At 39.3% G+C, this 22,003-nt stretch overlaps 1 protein-coding gene across 12 annotated transcripts in view; it reads right to left on the reverse strand.

Annotated features, from left to right (window-relative positions):
- The window catches only part of TMCC1 (transmembrane and coiled-coil domain family 1), a 251,753-nt gene that overhangs the window by 178,518 nt on the left and 51,232 nt on the right, over positions 1–22,003 (reverse strand). For 3 of the 12 annotated variants that reach the window (XM_025376295.1, XM_025376301.1, XM_025376297.1), the window contains 2 exons: positions 7,100–7,152; positions 2,136–2,841 (listed from right to left, as the gene is read on the reverse strand). The exons of 1 other annotated variant lie outside the window; for it this stretch is intronic. In XM_025376295.1, the coding sequence (XP_025232080.1) occupies positions 2,136–2,711 (576 nt within the window). In that variant the 5' untranslated portion in view covers positions 2,712–2,841; positions 7,100–7,152. Of the gene's footprint in view, positions 1–2,135; positions 2,842–7,099; positions 7,153–13,267; positions 13,432–22,003 lie in introns of all 12 variants that reach the window. 8 more of the 12 variants (XM_025376302.1, XM_025376304.1, XM_025376311.1 and 5 more) reach the window with 6 other exon arrangements.

Consider the following 22,003-nt stretch of genomic DNA (forward strand, 5'->3'; position numbering starts at 1 on the left):
TTAAAGAGCGAACTCTGCTCTCCATTATGTGGAGCCTTCATCATAAAGGGCTCTGAACAGAAAGAAAGTAACTCAGACTTAAAAAAACAAACAAACAATTTGGCTGGGCGAGGTGGCTCATGCCTGTAATCCCAGCACTTTGGGAGGCTGAGGAAGGTGGATCACTTGAACCTGGGAGGTAGAGGTTGCAGTGAGCAGAGATCATGCCACTGCCCTCCAGCCTGGGTGACAGGGCACGACTCTGTGTCAAAAAAAACAAAAAAAACAAAAAAACCCAACCAACCAACCAAACAAAAACAAACTTTAAGAAGCATCCCTATGATATTACACTTTGCATAAAAAATTTACCAAGGTTGGGAACACTTAGCTTATCTGTACCTTCACTTTTACTCTTACAAGAACTGTATTTGATGCCCACATGAGATCATTAAGGATAATAAAAATATCTTTGAGGCCAATGAATACATATTTATATTAAAGGAAACTCAGTATTGGGGGAAAGGACGTAGCCATAAACATTCTGGCCTTCAGAAGTAGGGTCAATAAACCTGTAAGTTACTTGCTTTGGCAATCAAGTTTTGCTATGTAAAGCATCTTTAAGGGAGAACAATTAGAAAGCCAAAATACATCTTCATCTCTAACTTATGCCCACTTTTCCAGTTCTATATTATTAAAGGAACTGGAAATACATTAATGTCTTCTATAATTATTATAAGACATTCTCTTGATAGTAGGTGTCAGCCACCCAACTGAAACTAAATGGTTTTCTTTAAAAAATACAATTTTTCAACTGTTTAGTGGAAATGGACAGTATCTTCTGATTCTCCCAAGCAAACTTCAGATTTTAAAATTTTTTATTCTAACATTGTTATCAAATCCTACCTGTTCTTCTATTGTCCATTCCACTTCCACAATTATCAATTCAGCTCAATATTTATAAGAGCACTATCACTATTTAATAGTCACTGTGCTCAAGTTAGCCCATATCCTAATGACTTCCTGTACTAATTAAATTTTCAGCCTGGGTTAATCAATGTCCTGTCAGGCATCCATCCCCTCACTTCCACCTACCAATCCTTGCCGAGGGCACCACCTGGTGGTAAACAACAGGAATTATCCTTTTCCCCGCTTCATTTCTTCCCCACTGGGAGAAGAGTACACCTGCCTTACTAGTGTTGCTTATAATAAGTTCAACTAATTCAAACTTAAAAATCTTTTTATTTGAACACATACATCTCCCTCAAACTTCTTCCACTTTTCTCTATCTTCCAGGTACAGCCAGGCATTACAAAAATTTCCCTTTCCTTCTGCCCTTACTATAAGTGATCCAAAAAGCTCCCCTCATTGCAGCCTAATATACACTGCTTTTCCTAAATCTGGCTACTCCAGATTTCCTAAATCAGGAACTCCTCAGTTTGTCCAGGCTCCATAACACTGAAGTTCACTCGTTGTCACTACCTGCATGGCTACGTTTACCTGAGTTTTCAAACCCTAGCAGGACTATTTATTCTATGTGCCTCAACTAACCATAACTGAGAGTTATACGGAAAAAGTTTCTCCTAGATTTAATATGCCTGGTTTTGGGTAAACCCAAAACAATCTCTTTATTAATAGTACACTATAATAATGTATATGCTCTACTGTGGCATACAAAATGTATAATGAATGCTGTTGATGTACTACAAAGTATATGAAAATTATAACCAACTTAGTGTACTTCTATGGTAAGCATAGACAAACTCAGATTCTAGAACTTTATTCACTACATTCATTAATGTAATAAAGCCATTTCCATGTGCAAAATCAAAACAATAAGAAACAAAGCGTCTTTATTCCTCCACCATAAAACTGACCCTCTTAAATAAATATACAGCAAGAATACATGAAATATACTTAAGGTTTTAACGAAAGGATAAAATACAGCAATATGTTAGGAAGGAAATAGGAATATAATTCTAAGCATTCATTCATTAGCTATAATTATTATTTGCCCATTTGAAATGGGAAAAAAATGCTTTTACCACAACTTTAAGGTATTTGCTGAGATATCTTTTTAGTTACCAAAGGAAAGTCTGGAGAGTCCTAGGTACGAAAAAACAGTAAGTTAACAGAAAAACAAAATCTAACAAACTTACCCGCTCCGCAGTTCCCTCCTCTCCTGGTAGACATGCAGCAGCAGCAGCAGCAGCAGCACAAGCTATTTCCATCATAGCAGAGCTGGTAGGGGCATCAGTTGTGGATGAAGACCTGGGTCGGCCTGACTGCATAACAGCTGTCATCTCCTGACCAGACTTCCTGTTGATTTGGGGACTTCCCTTTGGGGCCTCTGGCTTGCCCCGCCTACTATGCAAGCTTGTCCCTCTCTTCATCTTGGGTGGCACTCGAATCTGCTGCAGGACACGATTCAGAGCTGTGGGGTGGGTGGGGACACCATCAATCTCAGCACATGCGTTCTGGTTTTCCAGATCCATTTCAGGTTCTGGATCTGCCTGAATTTGCTGCACATCATGTGGAGACACTGATGACCTCCTGCGCTGGTGCTGGAAGAGATGCTTCAAGCCTTGGCCAATCACGTTAATGTTCTCCAAAGCATTGTGGGTCATTTTAGACAATTTCTGTTCTGATTCTGTCTGCTTTCTGGCCTCTGCATCTTGGGATTTGCCTCCAGGATCAGGGTCCTCAAATAACTGTTCACTGCCCGAAGGCTCCATCAGTAGACTTAATATGCTTATTTGCAAACTCAAAAAAATTTTTTAAACACACCAAGAGTGTCAAATTAGGTAGGCATTTGCTTCAACAGTGACTACGCATGCAGCTGTGAGACGAAGGCTTCATGCCTATCTAATATTAAAAAAAAAAAAAAAAAAAAAAACTTATATTATAAATCCATGCAGAAACTCCAGTATTAAACAAAGAAAAGCATGCTACTGGCCAAACAAATAGGCACTATCATTAAGCAATCTTTAATCAGAAGATTAAAAGACAGTTTTCTAGATAGTGAGTAATGATTATTTTTTAGAATGAGAGAAAAAGTCCAGAACAAGTACATAGGAAATTAAAATAGCAATGTTCAAAAACAAAAATCCCTACAAGATTCAATATATACAGAATTAGATATTAGAGGAGCCATATCTTGGAATGGACACTATAATGGTAGTTGACATAACAGCCATTGCTTGGGAAATCAAGAGAACAGACCATCAAACAGGTTTACTCTAGCTGAGGCAATTTAATCCCTCTCATTCATAACCAGTTAATTATTCACAGGCTGAAACTCAGTATAGTCAAAGAACAACAGTGAGAAGTGGATATCCCAACCTAACTATATGTGGATTTTAATGGAAAACAGAGTCTGTGTTACCATTCATATTCATCAAGTTCACTGGTAACTAGAGATGACAGGTTTGCTCTTTTGAGAAGAGAATGGAAATTAAAATCCTGTAAGTTGAATTCTCTGCTAAAGCACAAATGACCTTTCTGGCACCATATGAGTGAATGGTTCAGACAGAATCAGAATCAGAGACTAGAGCTTTGCTCAGTACCAGCTATCAAGAAAGGAGATTCAAAGAAATCCCTTTCTCTATAGTGTCATCCCTGACAGAAGCTTCCCATATATCCATACAAACTCAAAAGCAAAGTAACTGGGTATGAGAGAAAAGTAGAGAAAAAGAAAGGTCAAACAGCAACCATATACCAGTATTAAATGCAAGAAATTAAAAGGAAGCTGAAACTAAGATGTAAAATCAACGCAACTGCCATGGTTACTAAAATCACATGCAAAATAAAAAAGGAGGGGGGATGGGAGATGATGAGATTTTTCCTAATAGAAAGTGTTTATTTTTGTACTGCATTTGTGCAAATATATAAAACAAATTATATACATGCACACAAGCTGCTAGAGAATGCAAAATATGATGTAGGAGGTTATTTCCATATTTTTCTTCAACTTTTTGTTTAAAGGACTTTAAAACTCCCTACACTACCAACTACTTTCAACAATTTAAGCCACTACCAATGAAGCACCATGGTGCTCCTGTTCTGGGAATATGTGGACTTGCTGCCACCAAGTGGCAATCTAGGGAGCCATAAATTAGCTGGATAAAAAGAGTTCCCTGTGAACTCAAGGCTACTAGAGTTTAGCGGAACAGGAATGCAAACTCACTAAAGTTTTCTTCCTGATGACTACTCTCAGAAGACTTTCTTCAAATATTATATGGGCACTGTCACTGTGGCTCCACTGTCCATATTCTTTCATGCCCATGATTCCATCGCCTAACCTCTTCATAACTGAGGAGCATAAACAGGGAGACACGGATAAAGATATTTGTCTCTCTCTAGTACCTTCCTACTTTCTAAATGCCACAAAATTGTTTGTTCCTAAATTAGGCAAATGAGTAACAACCATGAGAATGGAAGTTTCATTGCCTTTCACACAAATTCTTTGTGGCTCTACTGAAATCTAGCCATTCCACTGTGGCCTGTTACCCTTTTCCTGATTGTGCATTGCTTTTGTTCATCTCTATCCCTTTGGGAGAGCCAAGAAAGAAACCCTTGCCCTTATTAGATCAATGACTGTCTTAGCCTCTGGTGCAGTTTTCTGGGGCTCCTTGTGGGCAAAAATTTTGCCAATAGTGTATATATTTAATTATCCCCTTCTAAACAAATATGAAATAAACATATAATACAATGTTACTCTGATTTTTTAAAATAATAGTAATTATTTCATCATTCCTCATGAGTTTGGCTGGCTGGCTAATAGTTACTGAATTTTATTTCTAATCTGCAATAGAGTTCCTCAGAGGAAAAGGGCTAATGTAACCAAAATAATCCCCTATCAGTGTATATCAACTCGTCTCTTCTTGCACTGGGCTATTTAGATCCTGAGAAGATGGGAGGGTGTGAAAGCAGCAGAACAGTACTGAAAAAGTAGTTTACTTTTTCCTCTATTTGCACATTTGCTAATATAACTGACCTTTGTTGTTGTTGTTTGAAGTAAAATGTATAAAATATGTTTATCCCATGAGATTAAAAGACAGCAAGAATAAAGAAATGATGTCAAGGTTGAGGATCATTCTACTTGTCTCATATGCACAGGTACTAGGAATTTATTACTCAGCAAATCTACTTATTTGGGCCCTATTATAAACTAATCAACTGGCCAACTGGTTGCTGCTTTAAAAAATAGAGAATGTGGTACATTTTGAATGTCAGTAAATTCATTTGAGATTTCACAAGCATTTATAAAACAATTTATTTTTGTTTTTGTTTTTTTGAGACAGAGTCTTGCTCTGTCACCCAGACTGGAGTGCAGTGGCACAATCTCGGCTCACTACAGCCTCTGCCTCCTGGGTTCAGGCAATTCTCCTGCCTCAGCCTCCAGAGTAGCTGGGATTACAGGTGCGTGCCACCATACATGGCTAATTTTTGTATTTTTAGAGAGATAGGGTTTCACCATGTTGGCCAGGCTGGTCTCAAATTCCTGACCTCAAATGATCCAACCACCTTAGCCTCCCAAAGGGCTGAGATTGCAGGTATGAGCCACTGCACCCGGCCAAACCATTTATTTTCAAATAATTCAAAATGATGATTGATTACAAGGAAATGTTAGCATTTCCTGGGAAAAGCTGAGAGTAAGGTGTTAATTTCCATGCCAAGACTATCTTCACAGCTACAAAGAATAAGCAACAAAATAGTAATAAATTCTGGGATTTTTCAAAGGCAAAACTTACCTTAATCATACCAGCACATAGCCTCACTTAGCAAGCAGCCCTAAAGAAACCTAAATTGAGCTTTAAACATCAAGTTTTAAGGCAAGAATTTTGAAAAACAATCTACTGTACTGATTATAAAATGTAATATGGTACTTACACTTGTAGCTATCATCTGCGTAATAGCAGCACTAAGAAACTAGTTAAGGTTTTGAAGGCTGCTAAAATTTTCTGTAGGCCAACAGAAAATCTTTAAGGCTACCAAGGTCAAATGCTGTGGCAAAAATACCAATAGTGATGTTGCAATAATTAACTCTATAAAACTGCTGACAGAATGCAAGCACAAAAGAAATTCAATAATCTCAAAGTTGTATAGGGACACCCTTCTTTTCTTCTGTATGTCTTACAGAGGCTCAAATGAATATGAATAGTAACTGTTGAACAGTTTATAAAATTTCCCAATTAACTATTTATTTATTTATTTATTTAGAGACAGGGTCTCCCCCTGCCACCCAGGCTGGAGTGCAGTGGCACAATCTCAGCTCACTGCAACCTCTGCCTCCTGGGTTCAAGCAATTCTCCTGCCTCTGCCTCTCAAGTAGCTGGGATTACAGGCACCCACCACCACACCCGGCTAATTTTTGTATTTTTAGTAAAAACACAGTGTTTCGCCATGTTGACCAGGCTGGTCTCGAACTCCTCACCTCAAGTGATCCACCCTCCTCAGCCTCCCAAAGTGCTAGGATTATAAGCATGAGCCACCACGCCCCGCCCAATTAACTAATTTTTAGATTTCCGGTTTAACACAAACAAGTTTAACTGCATAAGCCTACCAAATGCTTTTTGGTAAGAAGGAAATGCTGGCTTCTTTTTTATTCACTCAGCTTCTCTGAAAAGTAAAGTTATTATAAGTAAACCAGAGGGAGAAAGAGAAAAAGGAGCAAAAGGACACAGGACAAAGGGGAGAGGTCGAAGGAATGAAAGAGGAGAGGTCGAAGGAGCAAAAGGTGAGAAAGGGGGACAAAAAACGCAGCCACCTACCAGCCAGGCATTTCAAATAATTTTGTTAAGTTCTCAGAATTTTCAACAATTAACTTTTCTAGCACAATTTTACTGAAGACCTAATACGCCATTCGCTCACGCTCAGAAAACAAGTGGTTCTAAATTAGTATCAGAAATAAGTGAAAAAATTACGTTTTTAAAATCCATCAACCATTTAGGAGTGTGCTCCACAAAATCATAGCAAATTATGAGCAAATTGCCTTGTCTTTTTTTCCCTTAAGTTTTTCTTTCCAATTTTTTAGTTTTTTGATAAATATGGTGACCAAAGCTTTTTGGTCTGGACATGAACCAAGTTAAATTTCACTGACTACAAAGAGTTGGATACTTGCCTTCATCACTCTTCCTCAAGCACTTCTAAGGTGTACAATCCTTTTAGGAAAAGCTGAAAAGCAAACATTAAGAATTACAAGGTCAGAAACTTAGATGGGGAAACTTACCTTTTATAGATACGCAGTAAACAACTGAAAGTATATCCAACAAAATGTTAATAGCTGGTAGCAAAATGCAATAGCTCATCTCTCACTGGTAGAAGTAGGGTTTGTTTTTTTCTAGTACTTTCCAGTATTTTCTCATTTTTTGAAAGTATAATCAAGAATAATTATAATCAAGAAAGAAAGTATTCTGGAAAAAATATTAACTTAGCACTTAAAGTGGCAAATATTTTAAGAAGCAATAAATATTTTAACACTATCATACTGAATAAGGAATGGATATTCCATTAATTCTAATCTTAAAGTAACATGAAATATAAAACAGGTACATGAAAACATCACAATTTTATAAGTAAATTTTTTTTCAAGTAGTTTCCCATTCTGCATCTGCCATTCTCTATTCAAAGGCAATTCTAAAAATCCTATCTTAGGCCAGGCATAATGGTTCATGCCTGTAATCCCAGCACTTCGAGGCAAGAAGATCATCTGAGCCCAGGAATTCGAGATCAGCCTGGGTAACAGTGACACCCCATCTCTAAAACAATTTTTAAAGATTAGCCAGGTATGATAGTGCACACCTGTCCCAGCTACTTGGGAGATTGAGGCAAGAGGACGTCTTGAGCCCAGGAACTGGAAGTTACAGTGAGCTATGGTTACACCATTGCCCTCTAGCCTGGGAGCAAAAGCAAGACCCTGTCTCAATTTTAAAACAACAACAACAACAACAAAACACATCTTGGCAATGCAGAGTGACTTACACCTGTAATCCCAGCACTTTGAGAGGCCAAGGCAAGAAGGCTCATTTGAGGCCAAGAGTTCAAAGACCAGCTTGGGCAACACAGCAAGACCCCATGTCTCTACCAAAAAAAAAGGTTTTTATTATTTCTATTTATTTTTACTTTTTAGCTAACCTTCAGTATTAAATTTTTTAAATTACGAACCAGAGCCACCATGTACAACAAAGAATTGGAAGCACTAAATTAAATTTTTCCTGGAAAACTTGCTTCTGACAGGTATTACCAGAGAAGCAACTTAATTAGACAAGTATTTTTGAGACATCTGCCATGTACCTAGCATTATACAGACCAAATAAAGCATATGACCTTGCCCTCAGGAATTCACAATCTAGGACAGAAAATAAAACATCCATACAGGAAATATACAGAAAACAGCACAAAACTACACAAGTGGTGAAGTGTGTAAGAAAGACTGCAATTACCATTAGAAGTCAGGAAGATCAGTTAGAATTGGATTTGTTTGGGAAAGTTTGATGAAAAAAGCAGCAGCTTTTACTGAGCTCTGAAGGATGAGAAGATAGATGAATAAGCAGAAAGATGTGGGTCAACACCTTCAGCCAGCAGGCAGTAAACACAGTATGTTTGGGCATACTGTAAAGAGGTCAGGTAGACCATACTGGTGGATACACATTTCTGAATAGGGGAAATAAGATTAAATGGGTAAGCCTGGGAAGTTAAAGAGGGCTTCAAATGTTAGGTAATTATTGAGTATTTATATTAAATTGCATTAAACTGCACTCAGGTGAATATCATCTCTAATCCTCACAACAACCCACAAGATAAGGGGGTTGTTGAAACCAACCAATTTACAGTTGAAAAACCTAAGGCCAAAACAGGTCTACTGACTAAAATTTTGACTTGATTTAACAGAAAACAAAGAGCCACTATAGAATTTCCAGGATATAAGACATGTTTTAGGCCTAACAATCATGTAAGATGCATGAGAGGAGGAAAAGATGATAATCAGAGAAATTAGGTAAGGAACTTTAATAATTTAGAAAAAGATGACAAGGAAGAGCTGAGCCCATTGGTATGGCTGGGAAGGGGTCATAAAAAAGTAAATGGAAAGGAATGAGCACACAAAGTACTGAAGAGTCAACAGGAATTCCTCATACCACTGTAAGAGATGCTAAAAAAGCATCTGATAAAACGAGTATTTACAGTTCTCAGCTGGAAATGTATTACTTAAAAGTACAATTCATCCTCCTGCATCTTATTTCAACAACAATAAAATGTCATCCATACTTCATTTAGCTCCAAAGAAATTTGTTGCCTTTTAGCAAACCCTATGGGCTCCCTCTAGACTGTGTGAGAGCTATTTCCTTGCAACCAGCCTTGGTAAGATGTCCCTTATTCCTTTAGACCTGCTTAAATATTTCTCTACTCTCTCACCACCCTGGCCGAAGATGTTACAACTATGAAATTTCAGTTTTCCTTTCTTTTGCACCTCATTTATGCCACAATAAAATGGAAATGTTTTAACTACCCAAGAAAGCTTCTCTCTCTCTCCTTTGATCCTCTTGAAATCCTTTTTCCTAAGGTCCTTAGTGAAGATCTTATTATGACCACTGTTTCCTATTCATGGCTGTGTTTTCATGCTGTCAATAAGTTTTTCTTTTTCAAACATAATTTTAAAAAATCAGTCACGGTTTCTCTCATTCATATATATATATATATATATATATATATATATATATATATATATATAAATGACATAGGCTTTTTCCATCTGTTAGCATATTCTTAGTTTTTCCTAAATAATTATCTAGCTGAACCAGCCCCACCCAGCAACCCATCACCAAGGAGACAGATACTCTGTTTTAGAATCCAGAAAGAGATATCAAACAACACTGAATTATTAAAGCAATAATAACGTGTGATGAGGTTTCAATTGTATAAAGAATAAAAATACAAAATCAGAGCACATACTTGGAGTCACAGGGTTCCAAGGTTCCTGTACTGTCCAAGAGTGTAAAAACAGCAAGCAAACTACAGTATGTTTTTTAAAAGTCTATTTATTTAAAAAAATCTAAAGTGCAGAACCATGTATATATCATGCTACTACTTTTAAAGGAGTGAGTACATACTGTATATGCACAGACTATTTCATTCTGGAATGGTGGACAGGTAACTGGTAACTAATGTTACTCCGGAGGGAGAACAAACACACTAAATAGAAGGCAGAAATAATTAAAATACTCAAATCCAAAAAAGAAGAGAAAACAAGATTATAGAACAAATAAAACATATAAGAAGCAAAATGTAAGATGTCAAATGTAAATTCAAATAACTCAGTAATTACATTAAATGCAATTGGACCAGAAGACAAAAATTAATATTTTTTTAAATTAATCAAGAATTACACTTAAAATTACAGAAAATAGTTGAAAGTATGGGAAAAAGTCATACTAACAAACTGAAATGCAGCTGCTCTAGCTGTATTAATTGTATTCAAAGTAGACTAAATGCACAAAAGCATTAATACCTACAAAGGTATAATTTATCAGGAAGATGCAACAATTTTAAATTTGTATGCATGTAAATAACATAGCCTCCAAATATATAAAGCAAAACTTAGCAGAATTATAAAAAGAAATGGGAGAAAAAATCCATAATCATAATAAATTTTGTATTCTTCTCAGCAGGTGATAGAACAAATGACTCAAAGGGAGAGGGTAGAAATATATATTTGAATAGCATGAACAAACTGGATCTAAATAGATATTAATATGACACAGCACTCAATAATTACAAAATAGATACTCTTTCAAGCAGAAAGAAATCATTTACAAAAATTGACCATACGTTGAGCCCTAAGGCAAGTCTCACAAATTTAAAAAAACTTAAATGATACACAGTATATTCTCTGACCACAATGTGTACTCCTAAGGTTCAAAAAGAGCTAGGAGGAAATAACTTTTTCCTCCTTTTCTTTTTTGTTTACCTCTATCCCAGCCTCTAGGCAATACAACAGTGATGGAGCAACAGCTAAGGCTAGACAGGCACCTAAAAGCCTCGTCTCTGACCAAAGGAAACAGTCCCAAGAGCATGGAAGAATCCCAGTGCAGATAGGAAGATTAAACCAAACATTCTGACGAACTCTGAAGACTGAATGTAGGTTAGAATCAGAGTGTGAAGTCCTCGACGGCTGCAATCATAGGATAGTTCCCATCCTCTTGTGGCTTTTCCTCCAGGAACCTCAAAAGGCTCTCTAATACAGGGGGAAGCAGGGAGAAAGTAGAGAACGCTCCTCCATCTCTACCCCCGTGGAACTAAGGAGGGAAGAGCAAGCAACAATGCTAAACCAGTCTATTTCCCTTATCTCCCTGTGGAACAAAAGGCTTAATCAGTAAAGAGCAATTTCTGGTGGAATCCCACTACAGCTGGAGGAAGGAAAGGAGGCTGACACCCAATTTTCACCCCTATCCATCTTCACTGTTTCTCTAAAACAGCAATAGCCCTAATGCAGCGGGAAAGCACTGAAAAAAACCTCAGCTTGAGGATACTATTGAATACCCATAGCAGTTGGGAAAAAGAAGGGAATAGTCTTGTGAAGGCCACACCCCCTAGACCCAGGTTCTACTGTCTGCATAAATATAAGGCTTAACCAGAACATCACAGAACTCCCCTCACCCTCCACTACATTACTGACAGGCTTTGAGTAAAAACAATGGAATACACCTGAGAGAGCTGCAAGACTCAGACTCTCACGGGGAAACAGCACAAAGGGAAAACCCAAAGCCAAGCAGGAAGACAAGAACAAGGTATTACTGGGAAAATTTGAAGCCTCTCGTTCCCATGGCAACAACAAATGTCAACTCCAGTAACCATAGCAATAATAAACATCAACCACAGACCAATGCCTGAACAGATTAACACAAATCTCCACCCTAAAGGACTTGCAGGAAACTAGCAGTCTTCTACAAGCATATCAAGTATATACCTCAGTATCTCCTGTCATATACAGCACATTCAGCTTTAACCAAAAATTATGAAGCATGGCAAAGGCAGTAATAAAAACACAGCCCAAAGGGACAAAGCAATTATCAGAGCCGGACCCATGTATGACATAAATTCTGGAACCACAAGACAGTAAATTTAAAACATGATTAATATAGTAAAAACTCTAATGGAAGAGGTAGACAACATATGAGATCAGACAGGTAATTTCACAGAGAGAAATGAAAATTATAAAAAATCAAGTGGAAACCAAATTAGAAATAAAGATATAGTAATGACAAATGGCTTTGAGAGGCTTACCAGTAGACTTGAAACAGCTGAAAAAAGAATCAGTAAACTTGAAAATAGGCTAGTAGAAACTACCCAAACTGAAATATAGAGGAAAGAGATTTTCCTTCCTGGAGAACATACAACAGCTGTGGGAGAAGTCCAAAAGAGACAATAGAGAAGAAACATTTGAATGGCCAAGAATTTACCAAAATTAGTGATACAACACTAAACTACAGAGTAAGAATAAGAAACTCTGAAAACAGGCTGGGCATGGTGCCTCATGCCTATAATCCCAGCACTTTGGAAGGCTGAGGCGGGAGGATGGCTTGAGTCCAGGAGACCAGCCCGGGCAGCACAGGGAGACCTCGTCCCTAAAAATAAACTAAAAAATCAGCCGGGAATCAAGGCACATGCCTGTGATCTCAGCTACTTGAGAAGCTGAGGTGGGAGAACTGCTTGGGCCCTGGAGGTCGCAGCTGCAGAGAGCCGTGAGCGTGCCACTGCATTCCAGCCTGGATGACAGGGCAAGACCCTGTCTCAAAAAAAAAAAAAAAAAAAAAAAAAAAAAAAAAAAAAAAAAAAAAAAGAAAAAGAAAAAAAAAAAACTGAAAATGCCAAACAATACCAAAAAAGGGGGCTGGGCACGGTGGCTCATGCCTGTAATCCAGCACTTTGGGAGGCCGAGGTGGGCAGATCACAAGGTCAGGAGTTCAAGACCAGCCTGACCAACATGGTGAAACCCCATCTCTACTAAAAATACAAAAATTAGCCAGGCGTGGTGGTGCATGCCTGTAATCTCAGGAGGCTGAGGCAGGAGAATCGCTTGAACCTGGGAGGCAAAGGTTGCAGTGAGCCGAGATCGCACCAATGTACTCTAGCCAGGACGACAGAGAGAGACTCCATCTCAAAAAAAAAAAAAAAAGGATATCTAGGCATATCATATTCAAAATGCTGAAAGCCAAAGGCTCTTGAAGGCAGTCAAAGAGGGGAAAATATGTTACATACAGAGGAATAAGGATAAAGATTACAATAAACGTACCATCAGAAACTTTGTAAGACAGTGGAGTGACAACTTTAAAGTGCTGAAAAGAAAGCTGCCCATCCAGTATTCTACATCCAGTGAAAATATCCTTCATAAGTACAAAATAAAGGCTTTCCCCCCAGACAAGCAAAAATAGAGAATACACTGCCAGGAGACCCACCCTATAAGAAATATTAACAGAAGTCCTTCAGGCAGAAAAATATATAAAAGTAAGAAGCTTGAATCTACAAAATGAAGAATAAATGAAGGTAAAGTATATTTTTAATTTTTCATTGCTCTAAAAGATAACTGCTTAAAGCAATAACAATGTACTGGATAAGTACCACACAGGTAAAAGTAAAATGCTTAACAACAGCAGCACAAGGGAAAAGAGGGAAGAACTGGGAACACACTACAACCATACTTTAACTAAATGCAAAGTGGTAAAACACCTGAAAAACTCAGGTTATTTTAAAATGTATAATGTAAACCAAAAGGCAACCACTAAAAACCTTTTTAAAGAAATGTAAGTGATAAGTCAATAGAATAAGTAAAATGGAATTTAAAAAAAAAATCACACCAAAGAAGGCAGTAGGAAAAAAACCACCCAGGCGCATGCCTATAGTCCCAGCTACTCAGGAGGCTGAGGCAGCAGAATTATTTCAGTTCAGAAGTTTAAGAGTAGCCTAGGCAACATGGCAAGACCTCTTCTCTACAAAAATAGAAAAATTAGCGAGGCATGGTGGCACACACCTATAGTCCCAGCTACTCAAGAGGTAGGAGGATCGCTTGAGCCCAAGAGTTTCAGACCAGCCTGGGCAACACAGTGAGACCCCATATCTACAAATTTAAAAATTCACCAGGCATGGTGGTGTGCACCTGTAGTACCAGCTACTGGGGAGACCGAGGTAAGAGAATCACTTGAGCCTGGGAGGTCTAGGCTACACTGAACCATAACTATGCCACTGTACTCCAGCCTGGGTGACAGAGAGAGACCCTGTCTCAAAAAAGAAGTAAACAACAAATGCAACAAATAGAGAAGAGCTAGCAAGATGGTAGGTTTTCATCTAATTATACTAATAATCACTTTAAATGTAAATAGTCTTACCAGTTAAAAAACGATTGTCAGACTGCAGGGGGGGGGAAAAAGCAAGACCAGGCCGGGCGTAATGGCTCACACCCATAATCCCAGCACTTTGGGAGGCTGAGGCAGAAGCATCACTTGAGCCCAGGAGCCCAAGACTACCCTGGGCAACATGGTGAAACCCTATCTCTACAAAAATACAAAACATAACTGGGCATGGTGGCATGTGCCTTTTCCAGCTACTTAGGACATTGAGGTGGGATCGAGTGAACCCAGGAGGTCAAGGCTGCAGTGAGCCATGATCATGCTACTGTACTCCAACCAGGATGAGAGTGAGAACCTGTCGCAAAAAAAAAAAAAAAAAAAAAAAAGCAAGATCTAGCTATATTTGGTCCACAAGAAGCCTGCTAAGCAAAGATTTAAAAAGGAAAAACATAGAACAATGGAGGAAAAATACCATACAAACACTAATTAATCAAAAGAAAGCTAGTGTAGCCAAATGAATTGCAGGCAAAGTAGATTTCAGAACAAGAAAGACTGTCAAGGATAAAGAGGGGTGATCTGGTTTGGCTCTGTGTCCCCACCCAAATCTCATCTTGAACTGTAATCCACACATGTCAAGGGAGGGACCTGGTGGGAGGTGATTGGATCATGGGGGTGGTTTCCCCATGCTGTTCTTGTGATAGTGAGTTCTCATGAAATCTGATTGTTTAAAAGTATGTGGCAGTTTCCCACCCCACTCCTGCTGCCACGTAAGACATGCCTTGCTTCTCCTTCACCTTCTGCCATGATTTTAAGTTTCCTAAGGCCTTCCCAGTCATGTGGGGCTAAGAGTCAAATTAAACCTCTTTTCTTTATAAATTACCCAGCCTCAGGTAGTTTTTTATAGCAGTGTGAAAATGGACTAACACAGAAAACTGGTACCAGGAATGGGGTACTACTATAGATACCTGAAAATGTGGAGTGACTTTGGAACTGGGTAACAGACAGAGGCTGGAAAAGTTTGGAGGGCTCAGAAGAAGGCAGGAAGATGTGGGAAAGTTTGGGACTTCCTAGAGACTTGTTAAAAGGTTTTTACCAAAGTGCTCATTGTGATATGGACAATGAATCCAAGCTGAAGTGGCCCAAGATGGAGATGAGAGAAATTTATTGTGAACTGGAGCAAAGGTCACTCTTGCTATGTCTTAGCAAAGAGACTGGTGGCATTTTGCCCCTGCCCTAGAGATCCGTGGAACTTTGAATTTGAAAGACATGATTTAGGGTATCTGGCAGAAGAAATTTCTAAGCAGCAAAGCATTCAAGATGTGACTTGGCTTTTTCTGAAAGTGTACTGTCGGCTGGGCACAATGGCTCATGCCTGTAATCCCAGCACTTTGGGAGGCCAAGGCAGGTGGATCACCTGATGTCAGAAGTTCAAAACCAATCTGGCCAACATGGTAAAACCCCGTTTCTACTAAAAATACAAAAATTAGCTGGGCACGGTGGCATACACCTGTAGTCCCAGCTCGGGAGGCTGAGGCAGGAGAATCCCTTGAACCGGGAGGCAGAGGTCGCAGTGAGCCAAGATCGCACCACTGCACTCCAGTCTGGGCAACAAAGTGAGACTCCATCTCAAAAAAAGAATAATAATAATGAAAGCATACTGTCATATGCGTTCACAAAGAGATAGTCTGAAATTGGAACTTATGTTGAAAAGAGAAGCAGAGCATAAAAGTTTGGAAAATTTGCAGCCTTACCACCTAGTAGAAAAGAAAAACCCATTTTCTGGGGGAGAAATTCAAGCTGCTGGCTAAGGAAATTTGCATAAGTAAAGAGGAGCCCAATGTTATTCTCTAAGAAAATGTGGAAAATGTCTGCAGGGCATTTCTGAGATCTTCATAGCAGACCCTCCCATCATAGGTTCAGAGGCCAGGGAGGGAAAAATGGTTTCCTGGGTGGGGCCCAGGGCCCTGCTGCTCTGTGCAGCCTCAGGATATGGCCTCCTGTCTCCCAGCGGCTCCAGCTCCAGCCGTAGATAAAAGGGGCCAACATATAGCTCAGGCCATTGCTTCAGAGGGTGCAAGCCCCAAGCCCTGGCCACTTCCATGCGGTACTGGGTCTGCAGATACACAGAAGAACTGAGGTTTGGGAACCTCCACCTAGATTGCAGAGGATATATGGAAATGTCTGGTTGTCCAGGCAGAAGTCTGCTGCAGGGGCAGAGCCCTCATGGAGAACCTCTACTAGAACAGTGCAGAGAGGAAATGTGGGATTGGACCCCCTACACAGAATCCCCACTGGGACACTGCCTAGTGGAGCTGTGAGAAGAGGGCCACCATCCTCCAGACCCCAAAATGGTAGATCCACCAACAGCTTACACCGTGCATTTGGAAAAGCCACAGGCACTCAACACCAGCCAGTGAAAGCAAGCAGCTGCAGGGGATAGACCCTGCAGAGCCAGAGGGGCGGAGCTGCTCAAGGCCTTGGGAGCTCACCTCTTGGATCAGCAAGCCCTGGATGTGAGACATGGTGTCAAAGGAGATTATTTTGGAGTTTTAAGATTAAAGGTTGCCCTGCTGGGTTTCAGACTTGCATGGGGCTTTGCAGCCCCTTCACTTTGGCCAATTTCTCCCTTCTGCAAAGGGGGCATTTACCCAATGCCTGGAACCCCATTGTATCTTGTTAGTAACTAACTTTTTATTTTACAGGTTCATAAGTGAAAGGGACTTGCCTTGTTTCAGATAGACTTTGGACTTGGACTTTGAGGTTAATGCTGGAATGCATTAAGACTTTCGAGAACTGTTGAGAAGGCATGATTGTGTTTTGAAGTGTGAGACGGTCATGAAATTTGGAAGGGGCTAAGGGTGGAATGAAATGGTTTGGCTGCCTCTGTATCCCCACCCAAACCTCATCTCGAATTATAATCCCCACATATCAAGGGAGGAACCTGGTGTGAGGTAACTGAATTATGGTGGTGGCTTCCCCCATGCTGTTCTTGTGATAGTGAGTTCTCACAAGATCTGATGGTTTTACAGTGTGTGGCAGTTCTGCCCCCGCTCCTGCCACCATGTAAGACATGCCTTGCTTCCCCTTCTGCCATGATTGTAAATTTCCTGAGGCCTCCCCAGCCATTTGGCACTGTGAGTCAATTAAACCTCTTTTCTTTACAGATTACCCAGTCTCTGGTAGTTTTTTATAGCAGTGTGAAAACTAACTAATACAAGGAGCATTAGGATAATAGGGTCAATTCTCTAAGAAGACATAACAATTCTAAATTTGTATGTACCTTAAAACAAAGCTTCAAAATACATGAGGCAAAACTGATAGATATGACAGAAAATAAAGACAAATCTACAATTATAGTAGTAGACTTTTAACTGTTAACCCTCAGTAACTGATAAACCAAGTAAGCAGATTGGCCAGGCACAGTGGCTCACCACAGTAATCCCAGCACTTTAGGAGGTTGGGGTGGGCAGATCACTTCAGGCTAGGAGTTCAAGACCAGCCTGGCCTACATGGCAAAACCCTGTCTCTACCAAAACTACCAAAATTAGCTGGGTTTGGTGGCATGCACCTGTAGTCCCAGCTAATCAGGAGACTGAGGTGCGGGAATCACTGGAACTTGGGAGGTAGAGGTTGCAGTGAGCAGATATCGTGCCACTGCATTCCAGCCTGGGTGATAGAGTGAGACTTTGTCTTAAAAAACAAAACAAAACACACACACACACACACACACACACACACACAGACACACACACACAAGTAAGCAGGTAGACGTGACCTCAACAGTTCAGCACTATCACCTAATTTGACCTGGGTGACATCTGTAGGGCACTCCACTGAACAAAAGCTGAATATACATTCTTTTCAAGTACACATAGAACATTCACAAAGATATACCATATTCTGTGTCATAAAAGAAACCTTCAAAATAAATAAAAATAAAAATAATACAAAGTACATTCTCAGACCATAATAGAATAAAACTAAAATCAGTAACAAAATATATTAGGAAAGTCCCTCCAAATATGTGGATATTAAACAATACACTTCTAAATAACCCATGATTAAAAGATGAAGTCAAAAGGAAATTTTAAAAATATTTGCAAGTATAGCAGGAAACAGAAAGGAAGTTTATCTACCTTAAAAAATACTTGCAAAGTAAACAAAAATACAACACTATCAAAATTTATGAGATGCAGCTAAAACAGCACTTAGAGGAAAATGTATAGTCTTAATTACATCTTATATTATAAAAAAAGACCTAAAACTGATAACCTAGGCTTCTACCTTGGCACAGTAAAAAAAGAACAAATTAAAACTAAAACAGAAGGAAAAAAATAATAAAAATTAGAGCAGAAATCAACAAAACTGACAAGAGAAACACAATGTAGAAAAACCAATGAAAGCAAAAGCTGGTTCTTTGAAAAGATTGATAAAATTGATGAACTTATAGCCAGGCTATCCAAGAAATAAACAAAGACATAAATTACCAATATTAGGAATGAAGGAGAAAGGACATCAAACTGATCCAATAGATGTTAAAAGAATAATAAAAGATATTACAAACACCTCTATGACCCTAAATTTGATAGCTTAGATAAAATAAACCGATTCCTTGAAATATAACATGAACTACAAAAAATATAGAAGGAAAAACAGATATCTAAATAACTCTATTGAAGAAAGTGAATTTGTAGTTCAAAACTTCCCAAAAAGGAAAACTCCAGACCCAGATGGTTTTAATGGTTAATTCTACCAACCATTTAAATAAGAAATAATAACAATTCTACTCTCTCTTGCAAAAAAGAGAAAGGAACATTTCCCAACTCATTTTATGAGACTAACATTACTCTAATACCAAAACAAAACAGACACCACCAAAAAAAACCATAAAACCTCTGCATGCAGACCAGTATCTCTAATGAACATATATGCAAAAACCTTTAACAAAATATTAGCAAATCAATTATAGCATTATATAAAAAGATAATGCATCCCTGGGTAATGCATCCCTGGATAAATCCCTGGGTTTATCCCAGGGATGCAGGGGTGGTTCACATTCAAAAATCAATGCAGTTCACCATATTAACCAACCATATTAACAGTTAAATAAGAAAACCATGTGATCATAACAATAAATGCAGAAAATGCATTAGACTATTCCAATATCTATTTACGATAAATACTCCCAACAAACTAAGAAAGACAGGAACTCCCTTAGCTTAATAAGGATATCTACCAACAATCTACAAAATCTAGCAATGTATAAAAAGCTAAAAAATCTAGAAATAATAATATTATAGGTGGAAAAACACTGCCATGTTTTCAGGAGTGAATGGAGATACAGAAAGAAACGTACAAAGTGTGGACTAGTATTCCATCTGGCATCCACACAGACGGGGGTCTTTTGGGTAAAACTGAGAAAAATAATTAAATGTTTAAAACCTACAAATCCTAGGTATATGATACATATGCAGGAATAAATTGTAACAATGCCCAACATTAGGTGTTTTTCTTTTCTTACCTTTGTTTTCAGGAACGTACAAATTAAATTCAGAGTTTGCACTAGTAGTTTTCGCCTTGTCTTCCCTGCCTCTCCCATCTTCCCTCACCATTCCTGAAGGGTAACCGCAAGAAAGGTGCTAGGTCATTCTGCCTTGATTCTAACACTATTTGTAGTCTGCATCTTTTGATCTGAAATCCAAAATCTGGTCTAGGCAGGCAGCTGATGGAGAACTGAATCCTTTATTTTAGTTTTCTAACTTAACTGCTGAACTAGTAAGAATTAAAGCTCTTCATTCTCAAAATACTTCCTTCTTTGATGTTACCTGTGACCCAAAAATTAGACCCCTTTGTTATTCCAAAGAAATATCCTGTTCCTTTTTGAAAATGAAATTTAAAAGGTGAAAGAGGGAAAGGATGTCTACAAGGCTTAACATATCTAGAGGACAATCTGTCTGAAGAGCAAAGCTAGATTATGAATCCTAGCCTATTAAGAATGTTCAGGCCGAGCGTGGTGGCTCACGCCTGTAATCCCAGCACTTTGGGAGGCCGAGGTGGGGGATCATGAGGTCAGGAGATGGAGACCATCTTGGCTAACACGGTGAAACCCCATCTCTACTAAAAATACAAAAAATTAGCCGGGCGTGGTGGCGGGCGCCTGTAGTCCCAGCTACTCAGGAGGCTAGGCAGGAGAACGGTGTGAACCCGGGAGGTGGAGCTTGCAGTGAGCCGAGATCGCGCCACTGCACTCCAGCCTGGGCGACAGAGCAAGACTTGGTCTCCAAAAAAAAAAAAAAAGAGGCCGGGCGCGGTGGCTCAAGCCTGTAATCCCAGCACTTTGGGAGGCCGAGACGGGCGGATCACGAGGTCAGGAGATCGAGACCATGCTGGCTAACACTGTGAAATCCCATCTCTACTAAGAAATACAAAAAACTAGGCAGGTGAGGTGGCGGGTGCCTGTAGTCCCAGCTACTCCGGAGGCTGAGGCAGGAGAACGGCGTAAACCCGGGAGGCGGAGCTTGCAGTGAGCTGAGATCCGGCCACTGCACTCCAGCCTGGGCGACAGAGCAAGACTCTGCCTCAAAAAAAAAAAAAAAAAAAAAAAAGAAAAAGAAAAAGAATGTTCAGCCAGGGCAACATGGTGAAACCCTGTCTCTACAAAAAATACAAAAATTAGGTGGGTATGATGGTGTATCCCTGTAGTCCCAGCTACTCAGGAGGCTGAGGAGGATTGCTAGAGCCCAGGCTGTGGAGGTTGCAGTAAGCTGAGATCACACCACTGCACTCCAGCCTGGGCGATAGAGCAAGACCCTGTCACTGTCACTCTCTCTCTCTCTCTCTCTCTCACACACACACACACACACACACACACACACACACACACAGTGCTAGAACTACTTCCATATGGGCCAGGCCTGAAGTATCATAATTAATATAGATGAGGATTTTAAATATGAACCAATAGCAAGCCACTTGAGCAATCAACAGAAAAAAAAAAGGAAGAAAGATATTCTGAGGAAAAAGTACAAATAATCTATAAATATCTCCATGTCTACAGACATTCCCAACTACCCTAAATATTACTTTTTTACTCCCATGAGTAATTACTTATCTCAAAATGAAGGTGAGGAGAGGTATCCAGCTTTCCTCGGAAGTCTATAATTTTCAAATGCTCTTTGAAATAAAGATACATAAATAAATACTATCATTGAAGTATATAAATCAGATATACACTATCAAAACAAATAGTTAATAATCAATGGAGAGAAGGAAAGAGGCAGCATGAAACTGAAACACACTGCATTAGACAATTCAGTTAACCCTCACTGATGTAGAAGTACCTCAGACAAGGGTTGTGACAACTTCAGGAGTTGATAATAGAATGTCCCCAAAGAGCCTAAGTGTCTGCAATGGCAAGAGTCATGAAATATCAGGTAAAATACCGTGAAATTCCACCTAATCTCACCCCCAATAGAAAAATATCACGTCAAGACCAGTCTGGGCAACACAGGGACACCCTGTCTCTACAAAAAAAAATTTTTAAGTGGCCAGGTGTGGTGGCACGCACCTGTGGTGCCAGCTGCTCAAGAGGCTGAGGTGCGAGGATTGTTTGAGCTGGAGAGGTACAGGCTGCAGCGAGCCGTGATCACATCACTGCACTTCAACCTGGGCAATGAAGTGAGACT

Source organism: Theropithecus gelada, chromosome 2, assembly GCF_003255815.1.
Source record: "Theropithecus gelada isolate Dixy chromosome 2, Tgel_1.0, whole genome shotgun sequence".
Taxonomy (NCBI): Eukaryota; Metazoa; Chordata; class Mammalia; order Primates; family Cercopithecidae; genus Theropithecus; species Theropithecus gelada.